This window comes from Leptodactylus fuscus, chromosome 1, assembly GCF_031893055.1.
Source record: "Leptodactylus fuscus isolate aLepFus1 chromosome 1, aLepFus1.hap2, whole genome shotgun sequence".
NCBI lineage: Eukaryota > Metazoa > Chordata > Amphibia > Anura > Leptodactylidae > Leptodactylus > Leptodactylus fuscus.
This window is the reverse complement of record NC_134265.1, coordinates 283030308-283052716: the sequence shown is the minus strand read 5'-3', so window position 1 is coordinate 283052716 and position 22409 is coordinate 283030308. Positions and strand designations below refer to the sequence as shown.

The window sequence follows — 22409 nt, the reverse complement described above, 5'->3', positions numbered from 1 at the left end:
GTGTGCTTAGCACACACATTCAGCTCTACTTCATCAGGCTAATAGAATACATTGGCCAATCAGCGCTGGCCAATGCATTCTATTAGCTTGATGAAGCAGAGTGTGCACAAGGGTTCAAGCGCACCCTCGGCTCTGATGTAGCAGAGCCGAGGCTGCACAAGGGTTCAAGTGCACCCTCGGCTCTCCTACATCAGAGCCGAGGGTGCGCTTGAACCCTTGTGCAGCCTCGGCTCTGCTACATCAGAGCCGAGGGTGCGCTTGAACCCTTGTGCACACTCTGCTTCATCAAGCTAATAGAATGCATTGGCCAGCACTGATTGGCCAGAGTACGGAATTCGGCCAATCAGCGCTGGCCAATGCATTCTATTAGCCCGATGAAGTAGAGCTGAATGTGTGTGCTTAGCACACACATTCAGCTCTACTTCATCAGGCTAATAGAATACATTGGCCAATCAGCGCTGGCCAATGCATTCTATTAGCTTGATGAAGCAGAGTGTGCACAAGGGTTCAAGCGCACCCTCGGCTCTGATGTAGCAGAGCTGAGGGTGCACAAGGGTTCAAGTGCACCCTCGGCTCTCCTACATCAGAGCCGAGGGTGCGCTTGAACCCTTGTGCAGCCTCGGCTCTGCTACATCAGAGCCGAGGGTGCGCTTGAACCCTTGTGCACACTCTGCTTCATCAAGCTAATAGAATGCATTGGCCAGCACTGATTGGCCAGAGTACGGAATTCGGCCAATCAGCGCTGGCCAATGCATTCTATTAGCCCGATGAAGTAGAGCTGAATGTGTGTGCTAAGCACACACATTCAGCACTGCTTCATCACGCCAATACAATGCATTAGCCAGTGCTGATTGGCCAGAGTACGGAATTCGGCCAATCAGCGCTGGCTCTGCTGGAGGAGGCGGAGTCTAAGATCGCTCCACACCAGTCTCCATTCAGGTCCGACCTTAGACTCCGCCTCCTCCAGCAGAGCCAGCGCTGATTGGCCGAATTCCGTACTCTGGCCAATCAGCACTGGCTAATGCATTGTATTGGCTTGATGAAGCAGTGCTGAATGTGTGTGCTTAGCACACACATTCAGCTCTACTTCATCGGGCTAATAGAATGCATTGGCCAGCGCTGATTGGCCGAATTCCGTACTCTGGCCAATCAGCACTGGCTAATGCATTGTATTGGCTTGATGAAGCAGTGCTGAATGTGTGTGCTTAGCACACACATTCAGCTCTACTTCATCGGGCTAATAGAATGCATTGGCCAATCAGCGCTGGCCAATGCATTCTATTAGCGTGAACTGAGTTTGCACAGGGGTTCTAGTGCACCCTCGGCTCTGCTACATCAGATTGCTACATCTGATGTAGCAGTGCCGAGTGTGCATCAGATGTGTAGTTGAGCAAAACTGACTCAGCACTGCTAAGTCTGCATTCGCATAGGAATGCATTGGCCAGCCTTCGGCCAATCAGCGCTGGCTCTGCCGGAGGAGGCGGAGTCTAAGGTCGGACCTGAATGGAGACTGGTGTGGAGCGATCTTAGACTCCGCCTCCTCCAGCAGAGCCAGCGCTGATTGGCCGAATTCCGTACTCTGGCCAATCAGCACTGGCTAATGCATTGTATTGGCTTGATGAAGCAGTGCTGAATGTGTGTGCTTAGCACACACATTCAGCTCTACTTCATCGGGCTAATAGAATGCATTGGCCAGCGCTGATTGGCCGAATTCCGTACTCTGGCCAATCAGCACTGGCTAATGCATTGTATTGGCTTGATGAAGCAGTGCTGAATGTGTGTGCTTAGCACACACATTCAGCTCTACTTCATCGGGCTAATAGAATGCATTGGCCAATCAGCGCTGGCCAATGCATTCTATTAGCGTGAACTGAGTTTGCACAGGGGTTCTAGTGCACCCTCGGCTCTGCTACATCAGATTGCTACATCTGATGTAGCAGTGCCGAGTGTGCATCAGATGTGTAGTTGAGCAAAACTGACTCAGCACTGCTAAGTCTGCATTCGCATAGGAATGCATTGGCCAGCCTTCGGCCAATCAGCGCTGGCTCTGCCGGAGGAGGCGGAGTCTAAGGTCGGACCTGAATGGAGACTGGTGTGGAGCTATCTTAGACTCCGCCTCCTCCAGCAGAGCCAGCGCTGATTGGTCGAGTTCCGTACTCTGGCCAATCAGCACTGGCCAATGCATTTCTATGGGGAAAAGTTAGCTTGCGAAAATCGCAAACTGACAGGGATTTCCATGAAATAAAGTGACTTTTATGCCCCCAGACATGCTTCCCCTGCTGTCCCAGTGTCATTCCAGGGTGTTGGTATCATTTCCTGGGGTGTCATAGTGGACTTGGTGACCCTCCAGACACGAATTTGGGTTTCCCCCTTAACGAGTTTATGTTCCCCATAGACTATAATGGGGTTCGAAACCCATTCGAACACTCGAACAGTGAGCGGCTGTTCGAATCGAATTTCGAACCTCGAACATTTTAGTGTTCGCTCATCTCTATTACTAGCCTCATCTTTGTTTAGAGTAGTAATATTTTCACCTTAAATTTTAAGAGGAGGTGTATGTTCTTCCAAATTAGACAAAGTATGATTCCTGCTCACAGTTATCCTGGTTTAATGGGACCACTATACAATCACTTTGCCGAATTAAAATGTGTTATATCAATGTGAAAAAAAACTAGGTTTACAATTGATCTCAAGATAATATGCATCAGGATATAAAATAACAAAACCTATAAAGCGGATAAACAGAATGGCTCTGCATTTTGCTCTTGGTAGGCATTTCATATGGGCTCATAATGCATCTCTTTTTCCTCTGGGCTATTGTCTGCACATTTTTCTTCTCGCAGCAGAAATGAGAGCCGTCTTGCGCGGTGTTAAGTGCAGCCGCCATAATATACGCCAGGTGTAGTAATTAGCAGCCACATGAAGGCCGCCTATTTGTCTGCTGCCGCGGCTGTTGTCGAATCCCCTTGTGCCTTCACACTATCAGATAGCTGGATTTAATTGAGGCCACATCAGATGAGGCATTACTGACACCTTTAATTGAATGAGCATCCAGGGAGAATTAACTCATAATATTGATTGGCTTTTAGCCACTTGCTCAGAAGGGTGTCTGGATAGCTTATTAGTTGCCTTTATTTACACCTTTGTGCAAAGAGTACAAACAGGGATTCATAGTGCAATATGTTTTTGTAAGTACTCTTAATAACTTTTTAAAAAGGGCTGATAATAAAAATGCAAATGCAGTTTTAATAGCTTTTTAATATAAAAAAGAACACGGTATAATCAGGGAGCGGAGTGTGGCTTTTTATTTATGCCCATTATTATTTCATTATTGTCCCTGCATATTTTTTTCTAATCTTTTGTTGTGTCTCAGTGGTATACTAGATAAGTGATGTTCTTCAAGGCAAGGTCAGAAAGAAGTTTTTGAATAATTTTTTTGGAATTTCACTATTTCCAAGAAAAACAGCGAGAAGGCACATTCTTGGTGTGACATTTACATAAACGGCAAATATACAGTATATTTACCTGTTACACTGCAGTGACTCTACTGTCAGACCGGTACATGTGGTGTTTTGACAGCAGAATTGCTCTCGTGTGACAGGGGAATAGTTGTTCTCTATTTCCTTCACTGTTAATCTGACTGAGCATCTTCTCTCTTTTAAAATTGAGAATTTTTTTTTCTGGTTGTAAAATCTGGGACTTCAAAAATTCTTGTTTGATCTTAACCTAGAAGGGGAGGGGGGTATTCAGCTTTTATACCAGCTGCATGGAATTGCATTGTTAAGTAGCGATTCTTTTGAGGTTACTTTCCTACTTGTCATTTTCTCTAATATTTAGCATGTAAAATGTTTTAATGTTTAATATGCCTTTTTATATTTTTAATGATTTTTCTTACCGCTCCAGCTGTGTCTTCCGTTGCTTGTATTGTTTAGATCACATTATGTATTTCTTATAGGACCAGGTTCGCTTGGGGATTGTGGTGGTGTTATTTCTGTATTGCAGTGAATCCAGAAATTATTATTGTAGCTGACCCTATTCTGCACCGAGAACACAAATATTGCTGATGTCTTGCTTCTCTGCTCCCCTGTATTCCTCAAGAATAAGCCTATAAACCTATTAATGTAATGAGCTAATAGTCCAATGACAGCCCATGTTCACATACATTGTTGGGGTACATGGACTTCTCACAGAGGTTCCCATCACAGAACATTTTCTGTGGTCCAGAATGGATAGCCACTTTTTAAGAACAGCCTAGCCTTTCCAAGCATTACATGGTTGGCCATTCATTTAATGGTGCTTATCTCATGAAGACATATTTGCCCATATATATTGTTGAGGCATTTGTGCATAATATAGGATGGTTCCCCCACTTGGAAATCCCTCTGTAGTCTGATACAAAATGGCCTCCATTCTGGCATACTTGAGCAGCCGATACATCTTGTAATACTTGGCTGTCTGCCTCTCCCAACAAAATCAGCAGTTTGCCAGGAGTGCTAGGAACAAGACTGCTAATGTCCATAACTGATCAGTGACCACATTTTACAAGGGATTTTCTCTGAATAGACAACCTCATTAATAGCCAACACACCAAACTACAATATCATCTGCTGAGAGAATACACCAAACCCTTTGGCTCATCTTTGCTTCTTCAATACACATTGTAGGACTTTTATTAATCATAGATCTTCCTCTTACTAGCCTTTAGTGCTGGTTTGCTTTGCATTTTTTGTTGCGGTGTTCTTTTCTATTATAATCAGGTCTTCCTTTTCTTGTCCTGTTTTCCTTTCCTTTTGTCCTTTGATTTGTCTTCATACGTTTGTTCCCTTCTTCCACTTGTCTTGGTTCTTCTTTTGCCCACTCAACAGTATCTCCTCCTGCAGACTCCACTGATGTTCACAGACCAAGCTCAGCACGATGTCATTATGGTTCTGAAGTTCCCCTCCAACTCACCCGTCACTCACGTTGCAGCAAATACTCAACCTGGGTTGACCAGTCCTGCAGTTATTACTGTCACAGCTAACAGGCTCTTTGCAGTGAACAAGTGGCACAGTCTTCCTGGTGAGTATAGGTCAAACGTTACATAAGTATTTTACAGCATTTTTAAGGCAAATGATGCTTCTGCTAAACACAAATGAATAAATAAATGCAAATAATATACGAATGGTGCTTTTTTCAGAAGGTAGAATTCAAGCTATCTATAATAATCTGTAGTAGCCCACTCTATACACATCCACAGTTCTCGCTCGATTTGGGTGAAATTTGGCACGTCCCCTCTCCACCCACAGGAGCAGAATACTGCACTTGTTACATCTCGTTCGCATCCTCCCCTCATGAAATTGGGGCCCTGAAGTTGGGCCCTATACATATAATGGGGAAATGTGAAAGTGCTGAGGGGAAAACAACAGTTGTGACTGACAGGGACGGATTATAGCGACAGCACCAAAGAGTCGCTGCTAAAGGGGCCGTACCACCACACACAACACCAAACATTTCACAAGTACCATATAAACATCACACAGACCGCACACATACACCAACCCACAAGCACAACACCACACAGATACCACAACACACCAGACCACTCTAGACACACACAACACAAACACCACCCAACAAATACCACATGCACACCTTACACGGACGCAAGGACCACATATGCATGTAAACACACTCAGATGGATGCACACTACACACACGGACGAATAGCTCACATGTGTACTCACATACAACTACCGCACGCATGGACACTTGCACTGCGCAAGCACAAACACATGGATCACATGTGCACATACACGCATACATGTACACAGACCACACACGTGCATGCACACGCATACATGCGTATCATGAGTGCACACATACACGCACACACACGCATACATATACACATGGATCACATGTGTGCACACACATACACACACGCATACATATACACAGATCACACATGTGCATGCACATACACACATGGATCACACGTGTGCACACACATACACACACAAATACATATACACAGATCACACATGTGCATGCACATATACATATGGATCACATGTGTGCACACAAATACACGCACGCACTGACAAAACACGTCTGATATCTTTAGTGGCTGCTTGCACACTACAGTATTTTTCATGGGCCTCCTGGCCGTGGATTTGGCGGTTCCATAGACTTCTCTGTGCACAAAGCTGTGAATTTTGCAGGCTCCATAGAAGTCTATGGAGCTGTAGAATCCACAGCCCGGAGAAAGTACAGTAGTGTGTGTGCAAGCAGCCATACTGAGCAGAAATATTGGTCAGGCGAATAGTGTCTCATAGTAAGATTGTCATTATTGCTTACTATACAGGGAGTTTTCATCACTGAAGCTGCTGAGGTGAAATGAAAGCAGAGCTGACCTTAAGATAGTTGTAACATTTTATACTTCATAATATAAACCGAAATATATAGAATTACCAAGCGTGGCCGCGTTAATTAAAAATTAGGTACATATGAGGATACATATAAGTCCTTGTGGACTCCAGAAATAGGTCAACTTGTATCACGCCTTTTTGGTACGTAATCAAGCTATGTATGCTGCCCCACGTTTTTCAGCATACTTCATAATATGTACTGAATATGTGTATTCAATAAACATATTTAAAAAAAAAATTGTTCACATCAATGTTATGACAAATTAATAAAATGCCAAAATTATAAAAATTTAAAGTGGGGAAAAAAACATTTACTGTAGTGCTCTGAAAACATCAATTTCAGTGTGACACTGGAAATTTTACTTTATCTAGCATAACCAACAATTTAACATATTTTCCACCAGCGAAGCCGCGGATATTCTACTAGTAGATTTATATTCTTTAATGAGGGCCAAAATGTGTAGAGATGAGGTCTTCATTTTGGTTGCCCCATACTGGTATATGGAGCACTGGCTATGCATGTTCACCAGTACTAAATTCACATGGAGCTTTCATGGGACTTTCAAGCCTCCTTTTTTCCGATTTATGCAGTTCCAAGCAGTTGGATCCCCAGAAATCTGAAACTTATCATTAAGGGTCATTGATGGCACAATCTCTTTTAACTATAAACATTGTTAAATTGGGTGTCTAGGAGTTGACCAAAATCTTAAAATGGCATGATGTTACAAACGGGGTACTACCTTAGTGATCCTGTAGCTCTGCTATGCCATCAATTTCCAGGTCCCCCATCAGCTTTTGTATTCTCAGCTCCAGCAATAATGTTGGGACACAGGTATGTGATCGCTGCAGCAGACACCACTGTGGTCACCCCTGTGTGGTAAGGATTGGTTAGATGCGTATTACTCTGCTTATTTGCTTTTTCTCTGATCTTTCAAGCGACTGGAGCAAGTAAAGTAATACAATAATGACTGCATAGTATGAAATCATGTATACAATGTCATATACAGTATATATATATATATATATATATATATATCATATTTATTTATAATATACTGTATATATTATATACTTTTAAGAATCAAAAGACCTGACCACATTGTCACAAATTTCATATACCTAGATTATTAAATATTTTAAAATAAGCTGGTTGAGATGTGTGTATATATTTATATATAATACATATACATACATATACTGAAACATTTAGGAGGAAATAGTGTGTCCCTTTCTTTATATGCACACGTACATTAATGTTTAATTCTGTAGTTGTGCCCTTGTTCTAAACCATTTTTCCCTCCCTCTAGCCCATCAAGGTGCTGTGCAGGACCAGCCGTACCAGCTGCCGGTGGAGATCGATCCGCTCATAGGTCTGTCACTTTCTCCTCTCTCTGCGATTCATTAAGCTCTGTATGGTAGCCCTGAAGTGTAGATTACTGTTGTTTTTCACTTGCCAGTTGCCTGGAATGGAATTCTCCTGATAAACCATTTGCATGCAAATTGGAATGCAATGAGCTGTGGCTATGCTGGTATTTCATCAACTCCCCCTCGTTGGCTTGCCTAATTTGAACAGGCCTAGGACGTGTGTCACCGAAAATTAATATGGATGCCGTAATAATGTGTGATTGAGAATGGCGCATGAAACACTGTCAGGATAATATTGGATCTTTTCATCACTCAGACTTGTTGATGAGCAGGAGCGAGGCCCTGTTATGATGAATTGGCGTTCGGTAATGTGCTAGAGCGGCATTTTTTTTCCTAGGGAAATTTTCATAATAACAGTAAGGTTCCTCTCTGAGCAGAGAAATAAAACCTTGGTACCAGGGCTTTATTGTCGAAATCAATCCTCTTTTTCATGGACCTGCATTACATGCTTCACAAATTAATGTACAGCTGCAGTTTTGTGTGCCTATGTCAGAAGTGTGTGTATATCTATTTATATATAATTATTTTTTAAGATTTTTTTTTTTGTTCAGTCTTTTATGTATCAGGTTTTTTTAACATAGACAAAGGAGTAAGTGTTGTAGATGTGTGAAAATGTTATTATAGAGATGAATAGATTTGTGTGCAGTACATTACGGTTTGTATGAGCATGTGAAGTATCGTCTCATCCCTGTCTGTCATTGTCTGCTCTTCCCTTGTGTGAGGAGTCAAGATGATGGGCAATGAGATATGGTTTTATCCTCCTTAGAAGTAGAAAGCAGTCTTACTGTGACTTATAGTGTGTTCCCTGACCGATGTGCAGGGGATGGAAATGGATGAGCTTCAGTTCATTATCATAGAGTTTGCTAGGCTTCCCTATCAGTGAGTCCCCTGATAATAGTAAAGGAGCAGCAGGAAAGCTCTGTACGCTGGCTAAGAAAAAAATACATTGCCACTTATTGTATGTGAATACACGGCGGCTGCTCTGCAGAGAAGAAATTGCTGAGGTTTAAGAATTGTATGTGTGTGTATGTTTTTAACTTAATTGATTTACTTTTATCCTGATATTATATTTTTTAGATTATTGTTATGTTATTAAATAGAAGAAAAATACTTTTATATTGCATTTGTTTTATATATTGCACTGTGCTTTACATACATTTTTCTCTATTCCTCAAGGACATTTGTATTGTTTTTCCTCTTCTGGAGGATGACTGGTGTCATCCCTGCTTGTCCTTATATTCCAGTGTCAGGTTAGATGGGCTCAAAGGTAATTGTAGTTTGGATATGTAGCTATTACACAGGATAATGCAGGGGGGCACAGTATTGGTTTTGATGGTCTTGGTGACAGGCAGGTGATTTTTTTTTGTATAGTCAGGATATGGCTGTCACTTTAAAGGCATTGTCGTTTTTAGCACATAAAATGCTAATGCATATATCCATTAACAGTGCAGAAGCACCAGTATATACTAGCTTATACATTACAGTGGTGGGTGTGGTTACGTTTGTTGTATGTAACAGTGATTTTATACACAGCCTAGTACATACATGGCGTTTAGAATTACTTCCACGCGTTTAATATGCTGTACTCATTCCTATTAACTATTAATGCAACATTTTCCAAATTTCTGACTATGAAATATCTGACAATCATTTGATAAAGCGGAGTTATCTGACACTGTAGGGAAACACACAGATGCAGAAAAATAGAACAGGGACAAACCAATGTCACGAAAAGGCTCTTTTTATGTAACGTTAGTCAAGATGTAAATCAGTGCAGGCGGTTCTGGAAAATAACAAGCTTGATGGCACCCGCAGAGAAGAGAACATTTACTTACTAAAGAATTTGATGCTGAGCAAAATGGAATGAAGGAGTATTGATGTTGCAGCTACTTTCATTTTCCTGGCGCATAAACATATCAGTTTCTTTTGTATAACTCATGTCTGCAGCATAGTCTCACTTTCATCTCTTATAAAGCATATTAACCTTGAGACGGGGAGTATCAGACATGTTAGTACATATGCATCCCCACTGCTACTTGATAACTCACAGGTGATGGAACGCAGACGGTCCGTTCCAGCTCCCAAACCTAAGCCCCTCTTTTATTTTTACGTTTCCCGCTCCAATGTTATGTTGTTGGAGACATATATTCTTTTTTTCTTAGCCTTATTGTGTTAATCATATACGATATATAGATGGATACTCTGTATGTACACTGACAACAAAATAATGTAAAATATTACTCCCCTTATTTTAAAAAGATCCAGAGGATGAAGTAAAAAAAAAGGATCAAAAACACCACGTGTATTGGGGCAAGGCCTCTTTTATTAAGTGTACACATTTTTCACTTGGTTTTTATTTTTACTACTGTTAAAAAAAAAAAAAAAAAAAAAAAAAAATTAACCAAAATATAAGAAAAATAATTTTCTTTATGGTTCCAAAAAAACAATATCAATACACAAACAAAAAACGCAGAACCAAAGAAAGTCACATAAAAATTACAAAAAATATTAATAATATTATAAAAAACATACAAGACAATGGAGGACAACAGAGGAGGATCCACCTAGATGTTTGGCGGACAAATACCGCAACCCTCCCACTAGTGACCAACTGGAAGTAACCCCTGAATATGTAAAATATACATATAGACCCAAAAGTTACAGATGAAAATATGAAAGTACATGTACACCGTCTTCCAAATAATGTTCAAATGGCAGCATACATGCATAGTATAATATAGTGATTGGTCCAAATAATAAACAGTAATTACCTAGACATCATACAAATACCAAACATCAGGCACTTGCAGCACAAAATCAGATATTTTCAATAAGAGAACCGACCACAATCAATATAAATACATACCAAGTGACATGCTGACAGTGTAACACTATACAGGGGAGAACTAGATAAGGCTATCCATATCTGCATCAGAGTCAACCATTTGGAGACCTTGTTGAAGTATCTGCTGGAAATTGCCAAAGTCCTGCAGATCCTACGTTTTAATCCAGTGGTTTCAGTTAAAGAAAAAAAAAAAACCTGACACCCTATGGACCATATTATAGTCAATGCGGATCATATGGTTCTGTTTGTTTCCTTCCTTTAACGGATCCAATCGTGTCAGTTTTTCGTTTCTTCCAGTCTACCTCTCAAGTCCTTTTTCATTTCTCTCCTTGCAGGCCTCCGTTAATGTATTTTGCATGCTATGAACATTTAGATTGCATGATAAATATTTGGCTTCTTACCCGGGTGACTACCATTCCTCTACATATAACTAATATGTAAAGAAGTAGTCACAAAACATTTCTGCTATGGTATTACATTTTTAGTGTGCCTGTTTCATCCAGACAAGGCATGACTACAGAAGAGAACTTGATACTTACCGAAAATAACATGCAAAACATGAGCAGGAATAAGAAAGGTTCCTTAATGAACTACTGAATATATGTATAAGGAAAATGTTTGTTTTTGTACCGTGTTAGCCAGTGGGTAGGAAATCTAAAAACAAAAAACTTGAGTCTTCAGTAGTTGATACCTTTTTTAATGGCTAACTAATAATGATGACAGATTACAATGTTTTGAAGCTCTTGGCTTCTTCTTCAGGTATATCTAAAAACAATTTCTGAAGAATGCATATTTATGTACAGAGGGACACCTAGGAATAGAATTCTAGGAGGGAGGGTGGAAGAAGTTTATTGTGACATACAAATAAACAATCCATCAGTTTGCAATGTTCTTATCCGTTCACAGAGTGTCTTTTATGGCTGTTTCAGTTCAGTGATTTCTGTAGGATGCCATGAACCCATGTGACAGATTCATCCCTTTCTGCAATGTATGAAGCAGGGTCATAAACTTGTACTCATAAATCCGTCTCTCTTTCCTTGGGCCTTGGTGATATTATGATCTTCATTGCTGAATTGTGAAATGTTTGACATGGGAAAGTCCATTCTTTGTTCTCTAATTGTATGGCGATGTGAGTTAATCCACATTCTGAGCTTCTGACCAGTCTCTCCAACATACAGATTTTCAGTGGAACGTTTGGTGCATATTATTAAATACACTGCATTAGGTGTGCTACAGGTGAAGGTGCCTGAGATTTTATATTCCCTGTTAGGGTTTGGTGTCTCTATCCTGTCAGTGGTCAGTATGTGAGGGCAGGTTTTGCACCTTTTCTGTCCGCATGCAAATGTTCTTGTGTTAGTTGGAGGTGACAGTGAGCTGCTGACAACCATATTCCTGAGGTTTGGTGGCTGTCTATAACACAGGAGAGGGGCGTCTGGAAATATGGATTTGAGACGGTCCTCTTTTTGAAGTAGTGGATGTAGTTTGCGTGTGATTCCTCTAAGCATCTCCAGGTGGGGGTTGTATGTGACGACCAGGGGCACCCAATTGTTTTCCTGTCTGGTATTGTATTTTAATAACTCTGATCTTGGTATTCTCGTGGCCCTGGTGATTTCGTTTTAAATTGTTCTTGGATGGTAACCCTGCCTCAAGAATGTGTTTTTGAGGCCCCCAAGGTGTTTGTCTCTATCTGCAGGGTCTGAACATATGTGATAATATCTGATAGCCTGGCTGAATACATGTTCGTTTAAAGTTATCCTGCAATGAGTGTCCATGCTGACGGCACAGCACATGGTTCAGTCTTCTGGCCTGTATTCTACACACTGAAGAGATCCAGGTACAAGGAAGTTTACTTGGACTTTTTTTTTTTTTTAATTAAGTGTTAAATATTTTCACTATTAACATACATAAATAGCTTCAGTACATCCCCTTTTAAAGACGAGGAATGTCATCCTCAAGCTGCTAAGACACGTATTCTTAGGCCATAAGTAATAATTTTTATAACTTTCTGCATTGTACATGGCTTGCTCAGAAAGGTTGTTAGATAGAACTAATGACGTCCTCTATAATCAGAGGTCTTAAGTACTTTGCAGATTGTGTCCCACTTTCTAAAACAATAGAGAGCCTGAAATCTGTCAGCATGTTTTGGGACACTAAGCCACCACCATGTCTAATAACATGTGTGATTTAGTGTTTTTGACCTACCTAGGCTAAGTATGGCCAACATGGGGTTCTGTTAATCAAAAACTTTAGTTCTTTCAGAGAGATGAGTATGTTGTTACTATTGTATCTCTCTTATGAAGCACACCTCTGCACATGCACTCAATTTGCGAAGCGTTCATAGGTGGGGACACTAAACCACCACCAAGTAAGGACATGCTGGTGGTTTTCTTTAAGATAGTAATGGCTTCTGTTTTCAGTACTGTTGGATTCTAGCAACGACCTGAACCATTGACTTTTATCATGGGATGTGTCATGGCGCATTTTAGATGGTGCTGCATAATTTATGCTGTCAAATGATGGAACTCACCCAAATGAGGCTTGAAATACGAAGTGAACAGAACTAGTTGAGTACTTTAAAAAAAAAAATGTAAATTAAAATCAGTCCTATTATATGCAGAATTACCAGAATTTCACTTATCGCACACGTAAAATTAGAACAAAATGAGTTGTAAAGACAGTTTTAAAAAAATAAAATAAAGCTTTTGCCTATTTGAGGCAGGAGCAGAAGCGGTCATTTCTCTTTTACGATAGTTCTGCTGCGATTATGGCTGTTTACAGCTGAGTAATAGTTTTTGAAACTTTAGAAGGAAAAAAACGACCTGTATAGGAAAGCAGTCATAATGCTGTCGCTCAGACTCTCAGCGCTGTAATCCAAATCCCTGGCTGGAATAAACTACAATACTGACTTGTTTACCCACCAGAGGAACACATTATTGCCTCGTAAAGAAACACAACGGTCCTTATTATTCGCAGGGCATCAAAACCAGAGCTCAACCTGCAGTATTTTTACAGCCTTACATCGCAAACATCCTTGGGGTGTAGCACTGAATATGGAAATGCTTGGTCTTGTGTTTTAGGGGAGAATGTGCTAAGTAACATATTTTCCCCTTTGGTTTTGATTACTCTGTATTTTTTTGAATTTTGTACTGTATTTTATAGTGTCACACTTTTAGGCTTTGAAAGTTGGTCTATTTCAGAGAGACTATTATGTGTCACATTTACAAGTGGTGGAGCACAATTCATGGTAACTTAGCTCTATTAAAAATGCCTGAAAATATTTGGAAAGTAAGTTTTAATATTAGAGACTTAGCTGAAACATTGTATACTATAAATTATGAATATCGCTGTCGACAGTAATGGATGAGAGGGAGCTGCAAATATTGTACATTCTGTGGCAGTAACAGGAAGTGGTTTTCTAACCTATCACTGGACAGGTCAATGTTACTATTCTATGTTGTCTATTATGAATTAAATGATGACAGAAATCTATTCCAGCTGTGAGCTGGAGTATGTTCTTGATTTATGAAAAAAAAATCTACATCTCGTCATGAATCTGATTCCTCCGCCCTCGCAAAAATCGTATTATATGCCAGTCTTGATTAATTGGCCGAATTTTCTCTGGGCCTAGACTTAAAGGGGTATTTCAGTAGTTGTAACCCCCTATTCTAAAGGTTAGGAACTAGCTTGATCAGTGGGAGTCCAACTGCTGGAGCCCTCATTGAACATGAACAGGGATACTGAGTGCTCCAGATAAATACATCACCAGGTTATATATGCATAACAGATTTAGGTTCCAAATGACTGCTGAAGATATTGGTCAGTTTCTCTGCATTGTGGTCTACTGCTCTAAAGAATGGTTATTTCATGGGGATTATAAGAATTTACTAAAGCAAACATGTCAGAGGTTACAGGCCCTCTGTACAGGAGCACTGTAGTGAAACTTCATATGAGAATTTTGTTTCATATACACCAGTGTTTTAGTGTCCCAAGTGCCATGTCTGTTCACCCCAAAGATGTTTAGGTTAAAAAAAAAAAAAAAAAAAATGCCAAGATGGTGATTCTGGTGCTGAAGCTGAAGTCATTGCTCCTCAACATGTAGAATTGTACATGTATAGGGAGCACCAGCAATGAGTCAGATTGGAGAGTCCGGCTCATCTCTTGGTAAGGGCTAAAAATTTTAACTAAACCCAGGATGAGCAGACCTGACCTAGGCAGGTTTGGGACACAAACCACCAATGTATCTTAGGTGGATTACATATTAAGATGTCTTGTAAATTCATATTGTTTGGATATTTTTGCAAGCCCATATGAGGCCAAGGCAGACAGAAATTGAGGTCCTTATGCAATCCAAATTGTATCCGTTATATGTCAGTTCTGAGAGAAAAGCAAAGCCTGATCTATCAGATGATTTGCCTGTGTTGTACAATGCTTCTGGTAGGAGGCCTCTGTAGAGCACGTTACTAAACATCATTTCTACAACATCACAAGGCTCGGCATCCAGATGTCATTTACAAGTCCCGTGTTTCATTCATAAACATTATGATTGCTTAACAAAAGAGAATGTACTTAGTCTGCTAAAGCAATGGTTTATTGTATTCTTCCTGTTTTGCTGGATTTTGCACATGGGTTAGCCTTGTTTAGCAATAAATTTGAAGCCGTCCAAGGATTGCTCATGAGAGACATGTCGGCAAACCCTTGGCCAAGTAAAAGTAGCTGTTTTTCAAAGAGTGTTTTATTACCAATAGCTTGGTTTGGAAGGCGAATGGAATTTAATGTAGAGGAAGGATTAGGAGCGTCTTCTGTTACAATTTCTGACTTTCATTGGAGCTGTTTCTCTCCTCTTCCTGCAATATATTTATTAGTAATGTGCTACAGCTCCGTTTAGCGATGCCCGGATCATGTTGCTACAAGACAAGCCAAGCAAATAACTCACTCTTTATCAGCGTAATTAGGGCAGATATTTGTTGCCTTGCCTTTATAGCTAAAGACGCTCCTTTCACTGCAAGAACTCGGGGATGGTGTCTGTTAAACCGGTCAAGTGTTGGAGAGAATTTTTCTTCTCTGCGTTGTTTGGGTTGCCAGTTCCATTCCTAGCATTATTGAGCAGGTAGAAAAATGGCAAGCAGCTATAGTCATGTATATTCATATGTTTTATATGTTTTTTTTGTCTAGCCAACAACACTGGAATGCACAGACGGCAAATCTCAGACCTTTTAGACCAAAGTATCCAGGTACATTCGCAGTGCTTTGTGATCACAGCCGACAATCGCTTCATATTAGTGTGTGGTTTTTGGGACAAAAGTTTCCGCGTGTATTCCACTGATACAGGTAAGTTCTAGTTTTCTTAAACAATAAAATGATAACCTTTTCTTTTTTTCTTCCTTCTTGTTTTTTCTAATTTACTAACTATAATATATCATAGCTTGTTACCAGATGTCTTGCTAGCATTTGTCCCATATTATAGCTTAATAAATAAAAATATGTAGCTACATCATTAATGCAGGAATCCGCCCTAGTATTGCCCCTTGTGCATTGCTGGACATCTCCCTACAATGCAGTAATGAATGCTTTGTCTCAGGGTGGAGACTTGCAGGATGGTTATGATAATGCAATACACACACATGAATACGCTTGTTCCTTTTTTGTGGAAGGTATACCACATGTAGACATTTCTCATTTTATAGACTTTTTGACACATGCTGTAACCCATTTTATAGCAGACCTTTTCTTCCCTGTAAATAGCAGATTTCTAAGGAATACTCTACTTGCCTTGCTAAATGCACATTTTCCCCTTGCACATGTACGTTTGAAGGATTTCACAGTATTTGTCTTGACATGCGGGACACGGGATTAACACGTCTGTGAAAGCTGTTAGAGAAGAAACTCTACCGTGTGTTTTTGATTGTTTAATGGCTCCGGTTCTTTTAAAATTCCCAGGGATTTTTTTTTCTTCCCTCCAGTTTAGTTGGAGCCATACACATTTTAGTCATCTTGTGACAGGCGTGCTTGCATCCTCAGAGATCACTTAGATTGTGAAAATACTATTGCTTTTTTGCTGTGTGAGCCCGAGCAGCAGGGTGAACACGTGCACACCCCATGTAATGTATAGCAGTGCAGCACAATAAGTGTTCTATTCAATTATATTCTATCACTTCTGAATAAAGGGGCCCTTTTCTTTTTTAGCATTCCTTGTTTTGTTTTTATACTTGTAACAGGAAATTCTTGTGGCGTAAATCATTTTTTCTAAGTAGAGCCAATACAGAAAAGGCATCATAAACCCTCTCCTGGCAGTGGGAATTATTTTCAGGCGGCCTTTTACATCCAGCGGTGCTAAGGGCCTGTGTCTGTTTTCCTTTTTCTCCTTTATTTCTTTTTATTTGCAACAGTGCTGTCAAATAAAACTGAATAACTAGAAAATGTGTTCTGTCAAAAAAAAAGGAAATACTGTTGTTTGAGCTAATGTAATATTTTCTCCTCTTGTATCAAGAATGCCTCCTAATAGAAAATACTACCCTGGTCATTAAAAAGAGACCTTTAACTTGGTTTTGACTTTTATCTGTCTTATGGTTTTAATAGATTTTTTTTCTTTTGCTTGGACTAGTAATTCCGATCAAGGGGAATTTTTGTTATGTACCTTTTTTTTTGCACAGTGCCATAAATGTCACAAAATCAAAAAAGCGTGCGTTGTATGATAAATTCTGTGCAATCTGTTAAATGCAATTTATTTTCCTGTACAGATGATTCCTTGTCACATCTGTTTGACATGGCAGAATCCATGCCTTTTTGAATCAACTATTCACCTTTTTTTTTCCCCAAAAAAATATGGATTTTATGCATTGTTGATCATATTGCATTCCTCTCTGAAAGTGGATGTGGTTAAATAGGGTTGATTTATAAAATGGATTTAGAACATGCACCTTTTTAAAAAGACGGAACTGTTTTGCACAAATGCGACCAGTCCTTCACCAGAGTTGGACAATTGACAATTTGTACAAAGGTTCGTCATACAGCCTGTGCCATTATGGGAATTTTTGCACAATTTTAGTCTATACAGTACGGTGCTGTCAAATTACACAGTTATACATTTCACCCATTAACTAGAGGTTTGTGCCAAAGTTTTGCATGAGTTAGAAAAAGGTGCACGTCATAAATTACACTTTACATAGACACTCCTTCTAGACCACTCCCCTTTTCACTTACCATAAAGAAACTGGAAACACTCCTGATTTTAGATGAGAACACCATATTATTAAGACATAACCAATCAACATCCTCAATTAGCTACAAAATAAGGCAACAATAAATTCCCCTAATTTTTTGGGAATAATAAACTATTATTTGTAATTTACATATAATAGAAAACACTATTTTCAGTGGCTAACTGCTATTCAAGTGTCTAAATAGAAAACTCTAATCTTTATTATGATAATGATTTTTTTTAAAGATAATTAGTTATGAGACATAACTAATAATTAGTTATTAGGCATGTAGACCTGGACATGCTCCAATTGTCACATATGGCACCTGCGATGGCCAATGGTGGCAAAAATGTGAAGGTATATTTTGGGTCTTAACTTCAAAGTCATGCTGCCCATTATGGGTGGGTGGAGTCTTACAATTAAAGGGATACTCAGACAAAACATCAGGTGCTATACTGCTATAGCTCTGTCAGCAGCCTTTCACTGCCATCTGCTATCAGGGGTCGAAACACCCACATACATATTAAATGGTTAGGCAGTCCTGCTAAAATAAACTGTTTATGTTGATGTACTATGTTATGCTTAGTGTAGGCTCTAAGGGGAGCTGATGTGCATACTCTTGGTGTGGCAGCTGCATGGGGCCAAAACACATGTAGCTACCAGTGGTCATATAAAGTATAATGGGGCAAACATTGGCGGCCACATGCGGGTGGGCTTTTGATCGCATTTGACCATGCACCCTTATTTGAATCCTTTTGTGATTCACATGACTATAGTTTGGGAAACAGACATCTTGCTGGTCATGGGTTGCAGCCTTCCTTAAATTGTGCATACCAAATACTAGTGTCCTGTACAGTGTAGGTTGATGACTTGAAACTCCAAATTAGAGATAGGGACTTAAAAAAAAAATCTAAATAAAAATGGGCCTAACAACTACATTGTACGGTGGATGACTGAAAGAGTAACACGAATATATATATATATATATATATATATATATATATATATATATATATGTAAGACATAGAGTAGAGTAGATAGAGTGTATATATATATATATATATGTATGTATGACACAGAGTAGAGTAGAGTAGATAGAAGAATGCTGGAGGAGTGCCTTGTATCTGCTTTGTGGCTGGTATGGTCGGCCATTTATGTAGAGCTCTGGTGATAATGGAGAAACAAGTTACCAACGTATTGTACAAGCTTGTGCCATCCCATGTGGTCTGCTCATAATTACTGCTAATTTTATCAAGCAGCGTAATACCATCTAAAGCATACTTCTAAGCTATCCAAAGGAGCGAGACAATAATATCTCCTCATATCACAACCCGACTGAGCTCTTGTGAGGGGAGATTTACAGTAAGGTCAGAGAAAGCTAGTCATACCTCTGGGTAGCAGCGTCCAAAGAAGCAAATGGTTATACATTTCATAAACTGAAATCTAGAATGCTAATCTCTGTAAAGCTGTTTGTTGTAAATAGTGAATGAATGTAAAGTGTAATAAATAGTAACATTATCTAATATAAGTTAAGGTGTATGCTGTTGATTTGATGGTTTTCTCAGTGAATACACACTTGTACACCATGGAGGAGGGTGAGCGTGATTTATGAGATGGTTCATGCAGACGAACCCTCCACCGGGGCACTGAAGTGTATAGCAGGTCGTAGCTGGCATACGTTTCAGGCACTGTTTCTGCCAGTTTCCTCTTGTAGATGATAAATCTGATGGGGCTGGTGGCCCTGGCCACACCACATATGTATTTAGGAAAGTGGATTTGTAAAAGAGAAAACAGTTGCAATCTTTTCCACTAAATTGCAACTTTTTTCAAGCCATATATGCCAGAAAACTGACATGATACATCTTCCCCATCTTCTTCCATCAGCCCAGTTTTATTTCCTCACTTCATGTTTCAAGTACTCCTGCCTTAGCAGCTAGTTTTGCAGGAGGCAGCTGTACTTCGCCAAGGTAAAAGTGTCTAATCGAAAGTTAATATTCGGATTAAAGAAATACAATGTAACTTTGTTTTGTTTTTAAATTGGACATGCTGTTCCTGAAATTCAAGACTAAGTATTGAGCCAGAAACAATGTGTCTGTCATATTTTCCTGACAACTGAATTCTAATGTATATTTTAGTTTTGAAGAGATACTGTCATTAGTTGTCTGGATGTTACGCTCAATAAATGATGGAGATTGTTTTAGTCCATTGAATGCTTATTTCAATGTTTTTACTTCATATTAAGTAAATGAAGCTGTTATTGTTGCAGGCAAACTAACTCAGGTGGTGTTTGGGCACTGGGATGTGGTAACATGCTTGGCACGGTCTGAATCTTACATAGGAGGAGACTGTTACATCCTCTCAGGATCAAGAGATGCAACACTGCTGTTGTGGTACTGGAATGGCAAAAGCAACGGCATTGGAGACAACCCAAACAGTAAGTCGCTTCCTAGATTATAATCCTGGTTTAATGTATTTCTTACATACAGTTGCATAAGAAATTATAGCGGATACACCTTAGAATGAGTTAAGGTAAATGAAGGAATACTCTCTTCATAGATTTCCTTGCTGCTTCCATTCTGATGCTCCCTGGTCCCCCTCTGGTCTCTACTGTCTGACCACTCTTAACACAAAGGAAAGAACCACAGGGCCAGCAACTGGGCTCACAGTGCACCGGTCTATGCCAGTGACTGAGCATCTTTTCCTGTGTGCTGATATGGATCTGGAAGTATAGACCAGCGGAGCAGCATCAAAATGGCAGTGGCAGGGGATTGCTGCAGTGAGTATTGCTTGTTTTATTTATCCTATAGATCTAAAACATTATAAATTGCCAGTAAAGCCATTTTAGGGTCATATCAGTTTTCCCCCTTTTTTAGTTTTGAAGGAAAATAAAAAAAAAAAAATCCAACAGCCTTTTTCTGCATTGTATTAGGTTTTATAATTGTGTTTTTGGTGCTCTAAACACTTAAAACAGGCATTTTTTCAGGCCCTATGCAGATATATATTAGACAAACAACTAAATTTAAGAGAACCTTTCATCGCTTCTGTTAAATCCAGCTTTTTGCATCTTTTAATAAGCATTAATCTACTGATTGCAGCACACTTTTTTTTTTCTGTAACCTCACCATTCCTGATGCGTGACATGCCATCCAGGCTTTGTACTGTTTAGGGGGCAGTGTTAGGCAGTAGCAGACAACAGGTGTGATTCTGAGCTCTGACACTGCCCACCTCTGATTGGTGCTCTGAATCATGCCCCTTTTCCTGCTCCTGCCTGACACTGCTCTCTTGATAGTACAGAGCCTAAGTAGCATTTCAGGTACCAAACAGCACTGATTGCTAGTATGGAGGGGGGCTAGAGTAAAATTCCAACTGTGCAGGAATCAGTAGAGCAGCAGCTATTAACACATGTTAAGCACTGGAGTTGGTGAAGGTGATGAAATTTATTAACTCTAATGCAATATTTGACCCTATGAAAATCATCAAAGAATTCTGTGAAAAACATGGAATAATGACCCAAAAAATATTTCTAAATATGTTTTTAACATATTTTGGATCAGTAAGTAGGCTTATCACCTTTATCCTGAAAGAAATGTTTCTCCTGCACAATTGACATCTATTTTTAATATGTAGTTTTACAGTATTTGGAAATTGTGTGTGTGTTCTGCCGTGATCTCAGGCCACACACATTACAGTTATTTATTTTGTTTTTGCATTACTTATTTTGATTGATTTAAACTTCATTGGCCCCAAGTCAAGTCATCTTTGGCCTCTATCGGCCAATAAAGATGGCCGTGGTTTCTCTTATTTTATATTATTGCTCACTAGGAATGAATTGCCATGTGACCACAGTCGCTGTAAGTGTGTAGCCTTTGGCTGACCACAAGAACTGATCCTTTGGGGTCCTGCTGTTCTTGCTAACTGCCAAACAATATGAATGGGACAAAAAATTTAAGTCACTCAGTTGAAATCTTTAAACCATAACATTTATTTCCAGTTTCAGCAGATACTGTATTGAATATACAATTACGACGCTTAACACACATGTATTAAAGATGATGTTGCACTGCTCCACTGTTGCAGCCTGTATCATAGCCCAGAGCTGTATACAAAATTCTATAAACTTCAAAGCTGAAATAATAATAATAATAAATTTTATTTATATAGCGCCAACATATTCCGCACGCAGAGCTGTACAATTAGTAGGGTTCAGATACAGACAGAAAGATACATTACAAAGAAAGTCATTTCACACAATGGGACTCAGGACCCTGCTCGCAAGAGCTTACAATCTATGAGGTAGCAGGGGCGGCATTGCTTATACAGTAGTCTGACAATTTTGTAGTAGAGGTGACTGTCATTACACAAACAAAAATCTTTATGAACCGTCACCAGTTTTGACTTTTAACATGTGGATGGTGCTTGGACATATAGAGTTAGCCTGAAATGGCATTATATCATGTGGGGTAATGTGGGAGCTGGAACAGAGGAGGGTTAAATTTTGTGGATTCTAATGACTGTACAGAAAGGTTTAAATTA

The 22409-nt window shown here is 39.6% G+C and overlaps 1 protein-coding gene across 2 annotated transcripts in view; it reads left to right on the top strand.

The window, feature by feature from the left end:
- The window catches only part of LRBA (LPS responsive beige-like anchor protein), a 426487-nt gene that overhangs the window by 365231 nt on the left and 38847 nt on the right, over nt 1–22409 (top strand). Inside the window, exons 49-52 of one of the 2 annotated variants that reach the window (XM_075287867.1) lie at nt 4881–5058; nt 7715–7777; nt 15850–16005; nt 20143–20310. In XM_075287867.1, the coding sequence (XP_075143968.1) occupies nt 4881–5058; nt 7715–7777; nt 15850–16005; nt 20143–20310 (565 nt within the window). Of the gene's footprint in view, nt 1–4865; nt 5059–7714; nt 7778–15849; nt 16006–20142; nt 20311–22409 lie in introns of both variants that reach the window. The other variant, XM_075287860.1, reaches the window with a different exon arrangement.